Genomic DNA, 19,409 nt, shown 5'->3' on the forward strand with positions numbered 1-19,409 from the left:
ACAAGCATTTTTTGGAGGCATCTTAGAGCATTTTCGACCTCACCATTGCGTCTAGGAGGCTGTTTCCATTAAAATCGAGTATAAACTTGACCATTTTTGGCAAAAATCGACTTTTGGGGGTGGAGAAATCTTTTGTCCAATTTGGGCGGTACGGTACAATGCGGAATTTTCGGATCTAAAAAAAATATATATATTTTTTTTTTGAAATTTTTTTCCAGTTTTGAAAAGTTTATTTTGAGGAAAAATAAAAATAAAAATACGAAAAGGCGAAGGGGATTTAAAAAAAAAAAAAAAAAGGTAAAAAAAATAATTGTTTTTGGGTGGTTTGTAGACCCCTCCCCCCTGTCTCGCCATATCTTTTTTTGCAGGCAGTCTCCTCCATGCAGTCTCCACCCACCGTGACTTGCAGCAGCCCCAGCGGTCACCGCCCAGTGACCATCGCTAGCAGCAGCCTGCAGAGCGGCACTGCCCAACCCGCCGCACTCACCGCCTGCCTAGTCTGCGTGTCGCGTGCCGCCTGCTCCGCTCACCACTTGTGCAGTCCTCAGGTGCCGCCCAACTCCAGCTCTCATGCTGCCCAACTCCTGCGTCGCCCAGCTCCAACTCCTAGGAGTTCTACCCACCGCTGGGACCTCTCGACCCCGCCGCCGATGCCTCCCACCGACCCTCCGATAGCCACCCCCGGCCCTCAGGCAGCCATCCAGCCACCGCCAAAATTTTCCGGCTGCTACCAAAATTTTCTGGCCGTCGTCAAACTTTTCCGGGAATAGACTGGCAGATTTCTGGTGACCGCCAACAGTCAAGGCCACCTATTTTTTTTGCATAGTCAGCACCCAGTCAGCGCCCAGTCAGTTTTTTGGAAATTCACAAACCCTTCTCTATTGAGCTATTTGGTTTTTTGGGCCAACATTGGAGGCTCATAACTTTGCTCAATTTTGCTCCTTTTTTGGTGCAATTCTTTTTGATTTAGGTTAATTTTTCGTGCTCTTTGCAGTGGTGTGGTTATTTTCTCGTTTTAGTGCACATGTTTTTCAAAATTTTTGGATTCTCTCAGTTGTACCTGTCCAATCCCTAATTCTACAACTTCAAAGGCCTCGTTTGAGCTCATACGACCTCCTTTTGAGGTGCCATTTTTATTGAAAGTGCATGTTTTTTCATCTACTTTCATAATCTATGATCAGATTTTAGAGATTTTGAGTAGAAGTTGTACTTTCAGATATTGGTCTTATTTGGCCTATTTGGTACTTGTAATTTGCTTGGATCTTAGTTTAGATCTCTTGTATTATTAGTTTGAGTCTCTTTTGGCCTTATTGAGGAAATTGTAAAATTGAAATCATAAGCCCACTTTGTCATTTTTTGCAAGTGGCCCATTGTATACGCACTAAGTATAAAGTGTCAAATCATCACTTTTGGGGGGGTTCTTTGATTGAGTGAATTTGGGGGGTTGTCTTGTGTGATTGTGCCTCTCTTTCCTTGTGCTCTTTCATTTTTGTTGCAATGAGTCCTCATAAATTTCCACCTTTAATTCCACATAATTATGCATCATGGAAAATTAAAGTATGGAGCAAATTAATGGAAAAAAGTCTCATGCATTACATAGATGGAATAATAGCAGCACCACCTGATCTTACAGCTGATCCTAATGCTCAGTTAGAATGGATCACTAAGAATTGCATGGCTCTTGGAACTTTGCACAAGTATGTATCAGATGACCTCATTTTTCACATTGAGAAGTGTACAACAATAAAAGAGGCTTGGGATATGTTTCAAAAATTGTATGGTCAAGTTGATGAAATCAGAGGTTACAAAATTGACAATGAGCTCACCAACTTGGATCCTAAGAGTTTTGATACAATCCAAGATTATGTCACCAAAGCAAATGAGCTAAGAGAAAAGCTTAAGGATTGTGGAATTGACAAAAAGGATGCTCAGTTGATATTCAACTTGTTGGACAAGCTTGCACCAGAATATGTAGCATTTGTGTCTAGCTTCCAAACTCATCATTTGATAGTGGGGAGTTCCTTTGTTATGCCTTCATTTGATGCTTTCACAGAAATGTTGATATTGGAACAATCTAAGTTGTTCAACATGGGACTTCTCAAGTCTTCAAAGTCCAAGGCTTTAGTGGCTAATCAAGGGAATCAAGGAAGTCAAGGCAAAGATTCTAACAAGAAGAAGAAGCACTCCAAGTCTAAGCCACAACAAGAAAAAGGACAATCATCCTCTCCATCACAAGGCGATTTTTCATCCTCTTCCAAGAAGGGGACACCACCTAAGAAGGGGACACCACCTAAGAAGGATAAACCAACTTGTGTATATTGCAAGAAGTATGGTCATGATGAGCATTGATGCCACACAAAGCAAGTTGATGAGTTAACTAATCTTCTTAAGAAAAACAACATCAACTTGCCATCCGCCTACACAAAGAAGGATTCATTTTCTTCCTCTTCCTCACATTCTAAGGGAAAAGGGAAAGCATTTGTGGCTACAACAGGTTCTTCACAGCAATGGATACTTGACTTGGGTGCCTCATATCACATGGGTTCTACAAAGGAGTAGTTTTTTTCATTGGAGCCATATAAGGTACCTCACATTTACATAGGCGATGATACACAAGTAGAGGTTGAAGGGAAAGGTTCAGTTGACATGGATGATGGAACTTTTGAGAATGTTCTCTATGTTCCTAACTTGTCTACCAATCTTCTCTCCATCTACCAAATCACTCACTATGGAAATGGGAAAAAGGTTGAGTTTACACCAGATTTAGTTGTGGTAAAGGAACTTGATGATGATGCCTTGGTAGTAGTGGGACAAGTCAATGACAACTCAAGGCTTTATTCATTCTCACTTTGTGCCAAGTTCACCTTCTAAGGCCTTTCTTACTCATTCAAATTTTGAAAGTAAGCTATGGCATGAGCGGTTTGGTCACCTCAACTACCACTATCTTCAGCAGCTCAACACTAAAGACATGGTCACAGGTCTACCTTGAATCAATTTTTCAGAGGGTGTATGTTTAGGTTGTTCCATGGGAAAGCATCCTGAGGAGAAGTTTGATAAGGGGAAAGCTTGGAGAGCTTTGGAAGTTCTTCAGCTTGTTCACAGCGATGTAGCAAGTCCATTTCTAGCACCTTCATTTAGCAAGGCTCGCTATGTCCTCACCTTCATTGATGACTACTCCCGCTTCACTTGGGTCTACTTTCTCATTCATAAGAGTGAAGTATTTGACAGGTTTTAGGACTTCAAGACTCGTGTGGAGAAGCAATCCAGGAAAGTGGTCAAGATTCTTCATACAGATAATGGAAGGGAATATGTGAACAAGAGACTTGAGGATTTTTGTACACTTGAGGGAATGGATCTTTAGCATTCTGTTGCATACACTCCACAATAGAACGGAGTTGCAGAACGTAAGAATAGAACTCTCAAAGAAATGGCTAGTTGTATGATACATGCATGTTCTCTTGATCCTGCCTTTTGGGCAGAGGCTATCAGTTCTATCACACACATCCAGAATTAGGTTCCTCACAAAGCTTTGCAAGGTATTACTCCTTTTGAAGCTTGGGCTGGTAGGAAACTGATTGTGAGACATTTTCAGAGTCTTTGGGTGTCTAGCATGGGCTCACATACCTCCGCAAAAACCCAAGGCATTGGAACCTCAGAGTCGGCCTTGCATATTTGTTGGATATCCTGAGGGTGTTAAGGCATATAGACTGATAGATCTTGAGACACATGAGGTGTTCATTGAGAGGAGTGTTCACTTTGAGGAAAGCTCTCCTAGCTTAGCCTCTCTACCTCCTCCACCTTCCTCCATTGTGGATAGTGATGCTAGTGATTCAAATGATAAGACTCCTTCAACTCTAACTCGTAGGGTTACACCTCCGCAGGGTCCACTTGTAGTTGAGGAGCCTCATTCTCCACCTCCACCTAGACCTCATTGGGCTCAACAGACACTTGAGTCTATGGATTCTCTTGTTGGGGATCCTTCAGATACACACAGAACTCGATCACAACATCATGATCTTCCACATGCGTTCATTGCTACCACTTCCGATCCATAGATATTTAGAGAAGCATAAGGGGTTTTGATGTGGTACCAAGCTATGGAGGAGGAGTATAGTTACTTGATGAGGAACAACACATGGGATTTAGTCCATCTCCCTAAGGGGAGAAAGATGGTTCGATGTAAGTGGATCTATCAGACCAAGTTTGCAGCGGATGGTAGTGTGGATAAGTACAAGGCTCGACTTGTTGTGAAAGGTTTCTCTCAGGTTGTAGGTGTTGACTATACTGAGACCTTTGTGCCCATAGCTAAGATGAACTCCATTCACTTGACACTTGCTATTGATGCAGCTCATGGTTGGGTTGTACATCAGATGGATGTGAAGAGTGCTTTTCTTCATGGTAATCTTGATGAGGAGATTTATATGGAGCAGCCACAAGGTTTCATCCAGGATACTTCCTTGGTTTGCAGACTAAGGAAATCTCTCTATGGCCTTAAGCAGCCCCCCAGGGCTTGGTATGCCAAGATGGATTCATTTCTTCTCTCCATAGGGTTCACTAGGTGTCATTCTGATTTGAATGTCTACATTTTGTGATAGGATGACTCTCACTTGATACTTATGCTCTATGTTGATGACTTGATCATTATAGGGAGTACCACATCCATCATTAGCAGGGTCAAATCTGCTTTGGATGACCGATTTTCTATGACTGACTTGGGTCTTTTGCACTACTTTCTCAGGATAGAGATTTCACAGTCACCTTCTAAGATTATACTATCGCAGCCCAAGTATGCTCTTGATCTACTTGCCCACTTTCATATGGCTGATTGTAAGCCTGCCCCAACTCCCTTTCTTTCAGGAGTCAAGTTTGAGTCTCAGTGTTCTTCTCCACCAATTAATGCCACTTTGTATCGTCAGCTTGTGGGTAGTCTCATCTACTTGACCCATACACGCCCTGATATTTCATTTGCAGTTGGCATGGTTTCCCGCTTCATGCAGGAACCACATGAGCTTCATTGGAAAGCCACCAAACGCATCCTTCATTACATCCAGGGTACACATCACTATGGGATTCACTATGCAGTAAGCATAGGACTTTGCTTGGTTGGTTACATAGACTCTGATTGGGCTGGCAATCTTGATGATCGTAAGTCTACTTCTAGTTACAGTTTTCACCTTGGTTCAGGCCCCATTTGTTGGCAGAGCAAGAAGCAACATGCTATTTCTCTCTCTTCGACTGAGGCTGAGTATTGAGGCATTGTTAACACAGTGACTGAGACCATTTGGCTCTAGCAGATTCTCACAAAGTTTGGGTTCACCACTCCACGACCGACAGTTCTACATTGCGACAATCAGAGTGCTATTGGAATCTCGAAGAACCCGGTCCACCACCAACGGACCAGACACATCGAGATTCATATGCACTATATCTGAGAGCTGATTCAGGAGCAGGTCATTGATTTGTAGTATTGTCCTACAACAGAGCAGGTTGTTGACATATTCACCAAACCTTTTACTGAGAGTAAGTTCCAATAGTTGCGAGCTCTCTTGGGGGTGTGGGATGTGTCATTAGGGGGGGTCAACTGACTTCTCCTTCCTCTCTTATGGGGGGACTTTTTCCTCTTTGAGGTTTTGTCCTTCTTCTTTGAGAGTCTTTTGTACTTTCATCTCTCTTTTTGGGGGGAGTGTTTTCCCACTGGGTTTTTTCCCTTTCTCCGTTTGTGATAGATTGCTTTGCATAGTTTTTCTTGCATTTGCATATTATACATGGGTACCTATCATGGCCTAGTAGTCAGGACCCATCTTGCATTGTTGACTTGAGTCTTCATTCCCCTAAGTTGCACTTAAGGGGGGTGTTGGTGTAAATAAATATTCATTATGGATATTATTACACTTTACTTAAGTTAACTTAGGATAATGCATCTCTTCGTAGTTTGGATTTGAGAGACTTAGGAAAGTGTGCACATAGGGATAGAGCTTGTAGGAGAAATTCCACCTTTTGTGGTTTTGTTTTGTTGTTACACTCCACATTCGGTGGGTCATCCACCTCTTGTAGAATATTATATTATTTCTCCTACCTACCCCTAATATTTCTTACTACCCTTGTTTCTCATTGAGCCACATGTCATGATTGTGTGCTCGTACATCCATATGGCCTTGCCTATATAAACAGGCCTATATTCATTGTATTGGTTAATCTAGTTGATCATTTTGCATATTGATGAGAATACAGTTTATTCTTGTCATTCTATTGTCTCTCTTTTTATGCTTTTCATTGTGCCCTTGATCTTGGCAAAATCCTACAGATGGATCATGAATTACTAATCATGAATATTATTTGAGATAATTTGCATCCAAACAAAATACTCTTTGCAAATCAAAATTGTACTCATGTAATAAAACATCCACATATGAAAATGTTTGCAGTCTAGCTTTCTGAAGGCTCTGCTTAACATGATGATGAGGTCTCTTTGATGCTCCATAAAGTTTGCCCTTAAAATATCTATAGCCTTCAGACTCGTCTTCCTTGCATCATCTAGCCATGCTTCATTGATATGTCTCTTGTAGTGAACATAGAGCTGGCTTGTTCTTCAGTTACATTACAAGAACCTCTTCCCTCATGAGTATCCCAAAGGTAATTCCAATCATCTCTGGTGAGAGGTTCACAATTACATTCCCCTTTGAGTCAACACACTTCCTTGTATCCGGTTGGTAATGTTGCCTAGGTAATTTCCATTATAAGTTCTAGTGATTGCATAGCCTGAGGGAATATAGTTGCCTCCACCAATAGTGAACTCTTGATTCTCCTATAAGGTGATTCAAGCACTTGAGGTGCAAGTTGGGTTTCAATGTCCTCAATTTCAATGTGTCCAATCTCAATATTGGTCACCCATTGAGTTTCATCTTCTAGTTTTGAGGCCAAAGTCTGCCCTTGATATTGGTATTTCATTGTTATGGGATACTTATCAAGTTTCACTTCCTCATTATTTTTCTTGCTAGAGGATGGGTCCATTAATTTGCCTAAATTTATTCAATTCTATGACAACTATGATGACCTACTTCTCTATGAATATATATTTAAGCTCATAATATTCTAATCCCTTACCGAAGAAAGCAATAGGTTGCTCCAAATTGTCATTGTCTAGCTATGTCAGAACAACTAAGATTATTAACTCTCCTCCAAAGGTATAGAGGATGAAATCATTCTCATAATTAGGATTGATAAGAGTAGGATCTTGAGTAATTTCTTGCTTGCTTGATATCTTAAAAACTATCCTTTCCCTCCTTGGTCCAACTAAAATTAAATTCTTCTTCAACATGGATGTGAGAGGTTTTACCATAGCAACAAGATTGGTCCAAGGTTAAATTCTTCTTCAACATGGATGTGAGAGATATTCTTCCCTATGCAATCACTGTTAAACTACAGTTGATTCCAATACAATATTTTATGAGACGTGGAAGGTGGTGAAATAAGATATTTTAAAGATATGTAATGTTTGATACAATTCTTTAGTTTTTCCAGTTCAAATAGACAAAATTTATGAGTGGATTCTGATAATACTTGGAGTGATCTAGGTATTTCGTAGTTTGATAAAAATGCAAAAACTGAAAACAAGAAAACTATTAATGTATTAGTTGCGTGGTCATTCCTTTTATATAGAAATGATTGTGTGTGTATTACTATTGGCCATATGATTCCAAGGCAATAGTGCTTTTAATATCTAGCATCGAGGTTTTTATGAGAAGATAGGATAGTGTCAGTGTCTGATTATTTCTATTGAATTAAATGGGGTTAAATATAGATTATTATAGTGTCACATGCATTTATTTATTGTTGAAAGAAAAAGGGTACCAAAGATATTTTAATTGTTTAAAGAAAGGAATAATTCAAGCAGTCATGAATGGAGAGCGGAAGTAACTTTTAAAGACGGGATTCACACTCTAACTTTGTGGCTTATTGAGGCTTTTATGCACTCAACTTACAAGTCAATACAAGAGGGAAGGGAATGGTGGCAACAAAGGTAGTGAATCAATGATCCATCTACTCTCCTTTTCAAACAATTTCCCTATGCATCAAGCAATCAACTATAGCTGCCTCGGTGATGAGGAGATCCGTGCGGAATATCGGTAATGAGAGTGGTAGGGTGGGAGGGACAGGGGTGCATAGGCAGCAGCTATATATATCCATCTCTTCCCTTTTTTATCTATCTACCTCTTCATATATCTTCCTCTCTTTCTCTTTCTATCCTCTTATCTTTGCCTTCATCTATGTTTCTATCTCCTCTTCTTATCTCTATATATTTCTTTTTACATATATCCCTCTTTCCCTTTCTTTTTTTATCTACCTCTCTCTCTCTCTCTCTCTCTGTGTGTGTGTGTGTGTGTGTGTGTGTATATATGTCTCCCTCTCTCTCTCCATCTCTCTCACCTTCTTTATCTCTCTTCCTCTCTTTTTCTATGTCTACCTTTCCCTCCACTTTACTTTGTACCTCCCTCTCTTCTTCCTCCCCTCTCTCTCTCTCTCTCCCTCTCTCCCATTCTCAACCTCTGTATCCCTTATTCTCTCACCCTCATTCTATCTATTTTTCTCCTTCTCTATCTCCATCTATATTATTCTATCTTTTTTTCTCTCTCTTTTGCTTCAATTTATCTCCATCCCTTTCTCCCTTCTCTAAATGTCTCTCTTTTCCTCATTTCTCTTATTTTATTTCTCTATCTATATTCCCTCCATTTATGATATATCTTTAAATCTTTCTTTATCTTCCCATTTCTCTCTTTCTCCTACTCTCTGTCTATTTGTTTCCTTCTCAATATTCTCTATTTCTCTACCTATTTATCTCTATCTCTCTTGTTTTCCCTCTTTTTCTAGATATGGATAAGAATCAAGGCATGAACCAAACTTAGCACAAGAATCTACCACTTGTTGATATAATTGCATTTGAGATATTTCACCAAGGTGAGCAAAAAACCAATGAGAAATGGTTCATATATGTTGATTTAAATAGTACTATATTAATATATATTATATAATATTATGCTTATTCTTAATAATATATATTATATAGAATCTAATTTGAAATTTTAATATTGAATAAATTTATAATAAATAAGAAACATATAAATATTAAGCATATAATATATTTTCTATAAATATACAATTTAATATCATTATATTATATTATAAATATATATAATAATTTATATTATATACAATAATAAATATAATTATACATGATCCACCTTAGTATGCGTGATAGATATCTTTGTTATAACTAGCAATTGAACCCATAGGTTCATTGGGCACATTGATAATTCTTTATTATATTAAAATATTGTTAGAAAGATATTTTTTTATAGTTAAATCCTTAATTACATGTAAATTGATCTAAAATGTATGAAGTTTATTGAATGCATTGTTTAAAGGATAGAGATCAATGAAATGTGGTTTATTGTAAATTTGTAGATTTAAATGATTAGAAATGAAAAATTATTATCCAAACTAAAATTGTTTCCTTTTGAGATATATTAGAACTAAATTGTATCATGTTTAAATATTTGAATTTATTATCGTATTTTATCACAATATATATGCACCTTACATGGTATGTTAGACTTAAGATACACTTCTTGATAAATAAAAAGTTTCTTAGTGGTGGAAAACCTCACTAGTCACAAGTTGATTCTAATTTTGAAAATGTTATCTTATTCAATCATTTCGTTAATGTACATATAATTAAATGTAGCAACAAATACAATTTTTATCATAAAGTAATATGAAAATGATAACAATTTATTTCCACGTAATAGTTCCTAAAATGGTTCAAACAAATCTCATGTGAGGTGAACTTAAACTCCAAGCTCTTTGGTCCTTGGAATCAATCTACAAATGTACACTGTTATATAATTTGATCTCATTTGGTGAATGTCAATTCATTCAATATTAATAAAAGAAATGAATTTCATCAATATCCTCTTTTCGATAGGGTTGAAGAGTGATATTTCTATTGACTACTTGATCACTCATCAGATTAGTTCCATAACTCATCTAATTGATATTATAACTAGAATCAATGAAATCTGGGAGCAATGAAATAAGTTAACTATCAAACACTAAAGGGTGTCCTGATTGGTTGAAACTCTAGAAACCATATATCATTTTAAAGTAAATAATCATTCAAAAATCCTTTATATTTTAGCAACATAATCATCCCAGTAGTGGTGTGCTTCATGAATGGTACAAAATTCATTTATAAAATTTATACATCATTTCCTAATATATAATAATTTTTAAAATCTAGTTTAACCTACTAATTTCACAATCATATATAAAAATGACAATTAATTACCACTAGCTTATCTCTATATTTAATAGGACCAATTATTTCCAATGAGTTGGGATCAATTTGGAGAGTTCCTTTCATAGTTTCAATCAAACACACAATTCCCCATCACCCATCTTGTGAAACACAATTAATTTTTGTCAATAATTCACAATCATAATCATTTATATTATCATACATATTATTGTTGAAGGAGAGGAATAAAAACCTAATAACTAATATAATAATATTATCAGTGACTACATCACCAGATAATATTCCCACCATATTCTGAATAGTTGACAAGATATTTGATGGCTAATTTGGAAGTTCGAAAAATTCATGATAACAAACTCTATTATTTTGTTTTGGCAACTGTATAAGCCTTGGATTGTAATTGTGCATGCCTTGCACATGCATTTTCATTCTCAAAGTGATGGTAGACTAAGGTTGCATATCTTACATCACAAAAAAATAAATATTATTAGAAACCTAAAACATATAAAATAACAAGCTAAATTATTTAAAATATGATTAGTTAGAGCAAGTTTACATGTAAAATCTTTTACATGTTCCTTAGAACATTTAAAATATTTTCCATATTCCAAAGTTTATAGGAGCAACAACTCCTTTCAATGAGTTCCTTAACAAACACTATACACTCTCAGAGTCCTGTAATTGCAATTAACTAACACTATATACTCTCAGATTTGCTGATTTTTGAACAACAGTAATTAAATTTGTTGTTTGCTGATTTCTGATTTATTATTGTATATTAGAATAGTCTACGTTCTATCTTACATTGTGTTTTTTTTGTCATGTATGGTGGAAATCCATAAAGGATATATATATATATATATATATATATATTTTCTAAGTTTGATCAGATAGTTCTTAGATGAGATGAGCTAATGTTTTAACTCAAGGAACCGAAATCAAAATTGATTGCTTACAAGATAAGGGAACAAGATAATATAGAAGTTGGATAATTGATCATTATTAATGTTGCTTCAAATTTTGTTGTTGAACCTACTTTCATATATTGAATTACTACATTGAGTCACATTTTCTTAGCTTAAGGCAAATTAGTTTACTTGGATTATCAATAATTAAAGTTATAGTAATTGATAAGGATACCCAACGGTTGGGTAAGAAACTCTTTGGCATTGCCATTGAGTAAGCATGTCTAGGTTATATGATACAATAGTTAGGGAGATAATGCCTTATGAATTTCATAATGACATTAGGCCATGGGTAAAAACTTTCCTTATCACATGAAATTAGTTAAAATTGTGATTTAGGATACAATTAAGTGAAAGTCGTGATAAATTGTACTCTTGAATGAGTATGGTGAAAAATTCAATATCATATATATAACTTTGTCGATATGTATATGTGGGCTCATGTATTAGATGCCTTTAAATCTAATAGATTATATTGGAATTGCTTATTTATGCTTGTATAAATGCTTGATAATCTCAAATGCATGTTTGGTCATTACATGATGTCTCACTGGTCCATGATTATCATGAATATGAAAAGATGTAATCTTGTTAAATAGACTTGCAGATGTTGCACTTATATGCACTTGTGTGCTAGATTGCAAGCTTCTATATGCACTTAATCATTCTCGTAGGTTTTCTACACTCATGTATATTTGTCTGGGCCTTTAAATGCATGACTGTGTATTATGCGTGTATTGGACGGGTGTCGAATGCAAGTCAAAAGAGAAGGGTGAGTTTTTAGAGAGGTTTAAGTCTCTGCTTTAACTCATATGTCGGTAGTTGGCCCTAAAATATCTTTGGCCAAAGTTTTATTGATCTCTTAGTAAATGCTTGCTAAGTGAATCATTTCATTTTCACTCTCTTCCATATCTTAGTGTCGTTACAATAGCATCATAGATTGTAGATACACTAAGCTGCATCGGATTCCATCCCCTTCTAGTTTCAAGTCGCTAGACTTCTTCATGTAGGGTCGGCAGTTCTTCATGTCAGGAAGAACTTTTGGGGAAGTGTAAATGCTTCCCGATTGGGCAGTAAAGTGCTCCGACAGTGTTCTCGCCCATGATGTAAGCATGGGAGATAGATGCCAGGAGTCCCTATCAGGATGATAACCAACTATGTATTATATATTCATTGTAAATCGACCTTATGGTCTTTTGTAACTAAAGTAATTTTCTTATGATTTATAAGCTTTTGGCTTATGTAATTTAAATTTTTATGTCGAATTGTAACTTATTATATCTATTCAATGCAATTGAAGAAGTTGTTTTAATTAATGACATATTATGAGTAAGTTGTGTATATTGTTAGTTTTAAAATATGGAGGACCTTACAAATGAATAAATTTAACCATTCACAGATGTCATGAAACGAACAATTTGTAGTTGAACATTAAAATAATGGTATGCGCTTTTTGCTTCACCAATTATTTATAATTAGATAATTTCATATATTATAAAAAATCTAACTTTAAAAATAAAGATTTAATTTACATTTAGAAAAAAGAACATTTTTTTTAAATATAGAAATATATAATTATTTTACATCTTCCAAATAAAATCTAATAATTAAAATTAGATAATCTTTAATATTTAGTTTTACAAATCTAATAATTAAGAATTTAAATTTAATTTAAATGTAATGATTTAATATTTTTATGAATTAGTTGTTAAGTTTTTTTAATTTAATTGCTCATTTTGTCATTAAATTATTACTTTTTAATAATATTATTAATTATTTTAAGTAATAAATTTGTTATTTTTTTTTTTTTTTTAAATGACTAATACAATCATCTTAAACTTTCAATATTGGCTTGTTTTTCAATGAGGTGGGTTTCCTAGACTTGTTATGACCTAACCTAGATAGCTTTTGAAATATCTAAGTTTAAGTTAGGGAAATTTAGGGAAATATTGTTTTAAACATGTTTTATATTTTTGTTCAATATATCTTAGGTATAAAGACAAATAGGTTTTTATATGGTTTTTCATATTATCTAACATTTTTTAAATTTGGAGAATCTCATTCAACGGTATCTATCAAATTTCATTCATTTTTATGAGGCTTTACTTTTTGTATTCATATTTAAACTAGTTTTTGAATAGCATTTTTTTTTGGAACAACTTGTTAATAGAGCTAAATGGGTTAATCTATTTGCATCTAATGATTTTCCTTCAAATTGGAGTGCCTCAAAGGAAGGGTGGGTGAAAGTGAAGTTCGATGGTGCATCCAAAGGAAATCCAGGGCCGTCAGGGGTGGAATGTGTTGACAAGGACTAGAATGGTTGCACGATATCTTGGAGTACTAAAAACTTGGCTCCTGGAGCTAACAACATTGCAGAGGCAAAGGCTATGTTTCTTGGAGTCAAGATAGAAAAGAGAATTTCAATCCCACAAATGCATCTTGAGGGCAAATCTCTCATCATAAACAATGCAATTATTAAAGGTAGTTCAGAGGATTGACAAATTGATAAGGTGGTGAAGTTAATTTCAAACATGTTGAGAATGTTCAAAAATTTAAAAATATCCCAAGTTAGGAGAGAAGGTAATAAGGAGGTTGATAATTTATCCAATGTGGTCATTGAGTTAATAGATGATATGGATGTTCTTGTCTTTTTGTTTGAATCAATTAACAGTGAGAGGGGGGAGGGGCTGAATCAGTGTTTTGCAATTCACAAATTTATTAAACTGATTCTTAAACCACCAGATGCATAAGAATGAAATTAAAGTGCAGAAACATAAACCAATCAACCACAAAACCATAACACCAAAATTTTTTACGTGGAAACCCGGAAAGGGAAAAACCACAATGGGATTTGAACCCACAATATTATAATACTTTGATCAGGAGTATGATATATTACAAAAGGGGAACACACTTGCATTCAAGCACATTTCCTAGAGCTCATTGCTCAAATACAAAAGAGGGCTACAACCCCAGAGGACTCACTATCCTACAAATTAATTACAAAACAAATAACAATAACTAAACTAATATATAACATCTACAAATGCCGAAAAGCAACTCTAATTAAGCACAATCTGGTTGTCTTCTTCTATTTTGCTTATCTACATTATTCTGTTGCATAGTCATATACCAGAGCACCAAATCTGCATAATGATGCTCATTCCCTAATCACACATCAACATTCGCATATCTACCATCTCAAAATGGTCATACAAGTCAATCTTGTATATTTGCACTACCAAAATAGATCTCCAATATGTCATCTTCATAATATTTCAAAATATGAAACGTGTACCAACAAGTCAACTCAATTCATCCATAAATTCATATGTGGACCTAAAATAATATGGTAAAAAGTTTCTCATGTGTCGGCACAATTACCTCAAACTCATCAACAACTACTGAAATTATCCCAAAGATTCTAGATCACATGTTACATCACTTAACATCAAAATGATTTTTTTCTACCTGAATTACCAGATACTAGACCTTCAGTCTCACTCATGAATCAACACTGCATACTAGGATTACAAAATAAAATTCCTCTAACCTTAAATCATCTACCTCTATTATGACAAAAAAAGTTATGCAACTAAAATCAAGATCTTCACAATGCACTCATACTCTATCGGATACTATATTCCACCTTCCAGACTTATGCCTAATGAATAATACAACTTCTGGTAAATCAAATCTACGTATACCGATGTGATTTTTTAACTGAGTTTCCATCAATGACAACTCCTAAACATCTCTGATGCATCAATATTCACCAGAACAATGTCTCTTGCCAACAATATCCCCCTTCAGCATTGATGGCAACACTGTCAAAAATGACACTATACACTCAAGACTCAAAATAAAAAATCTCCAAGACTCAATAAGCTCCCCCTGAGAATATACACCAGTTTTCATTTCGCTCTCTCCCCCTTTGACATCAATGCCAAAATTTATGTATAGAGGTATACACAATTACTTACAAAAATTTTAAAATATCTACAAAATTTGGCTTTAGGGATAGAAAGTGATCATCCCAACCCTTCTTCAAATTATCCAAAATATTGATCAGAGAACTGAAAAGATAGGCGTGGATCTCTTCTCCTCTATGATATATGAGAACACTCTTATTTAGAGAATTCATTGCATCTTGCTTACTACTGATCAATGTATCTATTTAGGAGTGATAAGGCTTCTTATTGTTGGCAATTTGTTGGATTTTGTTAAGTGTTGTCATTGATGTCAACACTGCATATCGATTAGATATCGTTCTATTATTCTAGTTGGACCTATCCCAATTGGACTTGGTGTGCATCTTAGTTTTGGCTATGATTCTGATCCGGTATGATCATATCCCTAGTTTTGATTTTGGATGACTATTTAGGATGGTTATTTTCTTGTCATATTCAGTTGGTTCATGATTTAGTGCTTCGGAAGCTATCACTTTTGTTCCCGGATGGTATTTCCTGGTACCGGTTAGCGATATTTGATGATCGGGTTCAGTGGTTTTGGTCTCACCCATTTCTAACATGTTGAAGGTGTTTCTTGATCGTGTCCCAATTGTTTGGTGGTCACATTGGATGGTGTGCTGATATGATGGTCCTATTTGGACCCGGTTAGATATTCTATGTTATTGGACTGAGGGTTTCTACTGGTTTGTGAAACGTGTTGGAGATTAGTCTTAGCATGATTTCTGGTGAATAAAATTGTTTGGGAATTTGATTTAGGTCCATGCTAAGTAATGTAAATCATAATATTGGTCTGGTTATATCATGTAAAGTAATTTTTGTAATTATGGGTTTATGGGCTTAGGGTTTAGTCGACCTTATCATAAGGTTGATGATCTGTATTTATAGGTGACTTAATAATGTAATATGCATGGTGTGGGATCGATGGTTATGTCTGCATTATTAGAGGAAGTTTTATGTGCGAACAAGTGATATATCATTCGGTAGAAGATTTTGGTGTTGCAGGGAAGACATTGGTGCTTAACCAGAACTATATCAAGCAATAGGAGATGCTACTTTCATGGCTCATTCTTTCCGAATTATAGTCCAACACTTTTTTAAGTTAGTGAGACTTCTCTTTTGTGATGGGTAGTGAACTCTAGGCAGTTGGCCTAATTGCAAGTACAATACCCATTGTAATTAATTCACATACTGCTGCATAAGTATTATTAGATTGTGAGTAGGGTTTCCCATCGTGGTTTTTTCCCTTACTAGGTTTTCCACATCAAAAATATTGGTGTTGTGTGTTTTGTGATTTCATGTTTTATCTTTCATTATGCTGGTTTCCTTGTGCTCCGATATAAATATTTTAATCTGCAATAGTTCTGATTTCTGATAGTAAATGGATTCACCCCCCCACTCTCAATTTACTCTTGGTATCAGATCTGTATAGCAATTGGTATTAGAGCTAGGTCCTCTCTACAGAAGCTTAACCACTTGAGGAGATCTTATGGCAACTACATCTAGTTCTACATTCAATCCCTACCAGAAGGAGAGTCCTAGATTTGATGGTACAAATTAAAAAATATGGAAGGAGCGAATGAAGATTAATCTGAGATGTCTTGGAGCTGAAGTTTGGGAGACAGTGGAGAAAGGATATATACCTCGTGATCCTAATTATGGAACACCGACACCTACTTATGAACAAAAGAGAGCTGAAAATGATGTCAAAGTGAAGGAAGCATTGCTAAGTTCCCTATCTGATGAAAAGTTATTGAATGTCATAGAGTTGGAGAATGCAAAGAAGATTTGGACAAATCTTGAAACTCTTTATGAAGGTGACCAAGCAGTAAAGATTGCAAAATTTTAAGTTTTCCAAGTGAGATATGAAACTTTGAAGATGGAAGAAGATGAGAAGATAAGTTCTTCCATAGATAGAGTGAATGAGATTATCATGGGAATCAAATGTTGTGGCGGATCAGTTAATGAGGATGAGGTTGTGTCAAATATTCTGAGTTATACCTCCGTCTTACAAGATGAAGGCTATTACAATTAATGAACTCCAGACAATGTCAAGTACCCTTGTTACCAGAGATACATTACTTAGGAAATTGACTGCTTTTGAGCTTGAGAAACTTGGAGATCAAAGTGCTACTAAAACAAAGACTGCATTTAAGGCATCTACCTCTGGTAAGCAAATGATAGATTGGAAGGAGTTATATGCTAAAGATTTGGAAGACATTGAGAGAGAAGACATATAACTTGAAGAGTTGGAATCCCTAATTGCTAGAAGAATCCCTAAAGGACCGACTAGAAGTAAGTATGAAGTAAAAGTACCTTTTAAATGTTTTTCATGCAATAAGATTGGTCATTTTGCTTCTAGATGTCTTGAGAGATCTGCTAGGAATCAAGAAAGATTAATGAGGAATTATAAGCCTAATCCGGAATATCAAAGCAAACCTAGATTTAGAAGGAATAAGGATAAATCATGTTATTATGCTAGTGATGATGATTTTGGTATTACTGATGATGATGATGATGAACCTGTAAGTGGATCTAGTAATGGAAGCTTCGGTAAAGATTGGGTCTTTATTTCTATAAAGGATGATTATTCGGAACCTGTCATTAAAGAAACTCATACTGAGAAGAAGACTTTAGCTGCTAAAATTGAAGAAAAGGATGAATGGGTTATAGGCAGTCGGTTCTCACATCACATGACTGGTGACAAGAGGAAATTATTAACTCTACAAGAATTTGATGGCGAACTAGTCAGATTTGGAGACAAGGCATGTAGGATCAAAGTGAAAGGAACGATATCCTTGGATGGTAAGACTAATACTGACAATGGTTTTTATGTTGAAGGACTGAAGCATAATATTTTGAGTGTAGGTTAGATGGTGGATAGAGGATTTCATTTGCAATTTAAGGATGGTAAATGCAATATTACAATAGATTTGGATTGGAGATTGCATCCGGAACTCAAACCAAAGGAAACATCTTTCATCTGAACTTCAGTGAGAAAGATTGCTTGATTTCTAAGGTTGATGAAAGTTGGTTATGGCATAAGAGGATACATCATGTAAACTTTGATTGCATAGTCAAGAACAAATCAACACAAGCTATCGGAGATTTGCCCAGGATTGTTAAACCTCATAATCTTGTATGTAGAGAATGTCAAATGGGTAAGCAAACTAGAACATCTTTCAGAAGCATACATGATAGATCTAATGAAATTCTTGATCTTATTCATACTAATCTATATGGATTGGCAAGGACTAAAAGTTTTCAAGGCAATAGATATTTTATGTTGCTTATTGATGACTATTCTAGAATGATGTGGGTTGCAGTTTTGAAACAAAAATCTAAAGGTCTTGAGGAATTCAAAAATTTTAAAGCTATGGTTGAGACAGAAACATGATTGAAGATAAAATGTTTAAGATCAAATCAAGGTGCTGAGTTTACATCCGGTGATTTCAATAACTTTTGTGAGAAGCATGGAATCAGAAGATGATATTTTGCACCTAGAACCCCACAACAAAATGGAATAGTGGAAAGGAAGAACATACCTATCTTATATGCTACAAGGACAATGATGATGGAAGCCAAATTTCCTAATATCTATTGGAGAGAAGCTCCCAATATCGTTGTATACACTTTCAACAGGGTACACATAAAAGGTGATACAGGTAAGACTCCTTATGAATTGTGGTTTGGTCATACTCCTATCGTCAAATATTTTAGAATTTTTGGAAGTAAATGTTATACTAGAAGAGATGGTGCATTAGAAAATTTGATCCTAGAGAAACTCATGATATTGCTGTCAAAAGAATATTCAGATATTTAGGAGGTACAATGGACTATGGGTTATGGTATCCAAAAGATGATGATTTTAGACTGTATGCATATAGAGACTCTGATTGGGCAAGAGATGTGGATGATCATAAGAGCACTACACGTGGTGCATTCTTTCTTGGTAAGAAATTGGTTTAATGGAGCTTAGCAAGAAACTATCATGTACTTCATTATCTACTGCTAAAGCTAAATATGTAGTTGGTGCAACTAACTGCACTCAGATTTTATGGATGAAATAGATGTTGAAAGATATAAGGATAAGTTATGATGAGCCTATTGCTATTCACTGTGATAATATTCTTGCTATTGATATGTCAAAGAATCTAGTAT

General features: G+C 35.4%; 1 protein-coding gene across 1 annotated transcript; it reads left to right on the forward strand.

Moving 5' to 3' along the window:
- The first annotated feature begins 380 nt into the window (after positions 1–380).
- LOC131864809 (lysine-rich arabinogalactan protein 19-like) lies at positions 381–770 on the forward strand. Its single transcript, XM_059215280.1, has one exon. The coding sequence runs from the start codon at positions 381–383 to the stop codon at positions 768–770; it is 390 nt and encodes a 129-aa protein (XP_059071263.1).
- The last annotated feature ends 18,639 nt before the right edge of the window (positions 771–19,409 follow it).

Source organism: Cryptomeria japonica, chromosome 2 (assembly GCF_030272615.1).
Source record: "Cryptomeria japonica chromosome 2, Sugi_1.0, whole genome shotgun sequence".
NCBI classification, from domain to species: domain Eukaryota; kingdom Viridiplantae; phylum Streptophyta; class Pinopsida; order Cupressales; family Cupressaceae; genus Cryptomeria; species Cryptomeria japonica.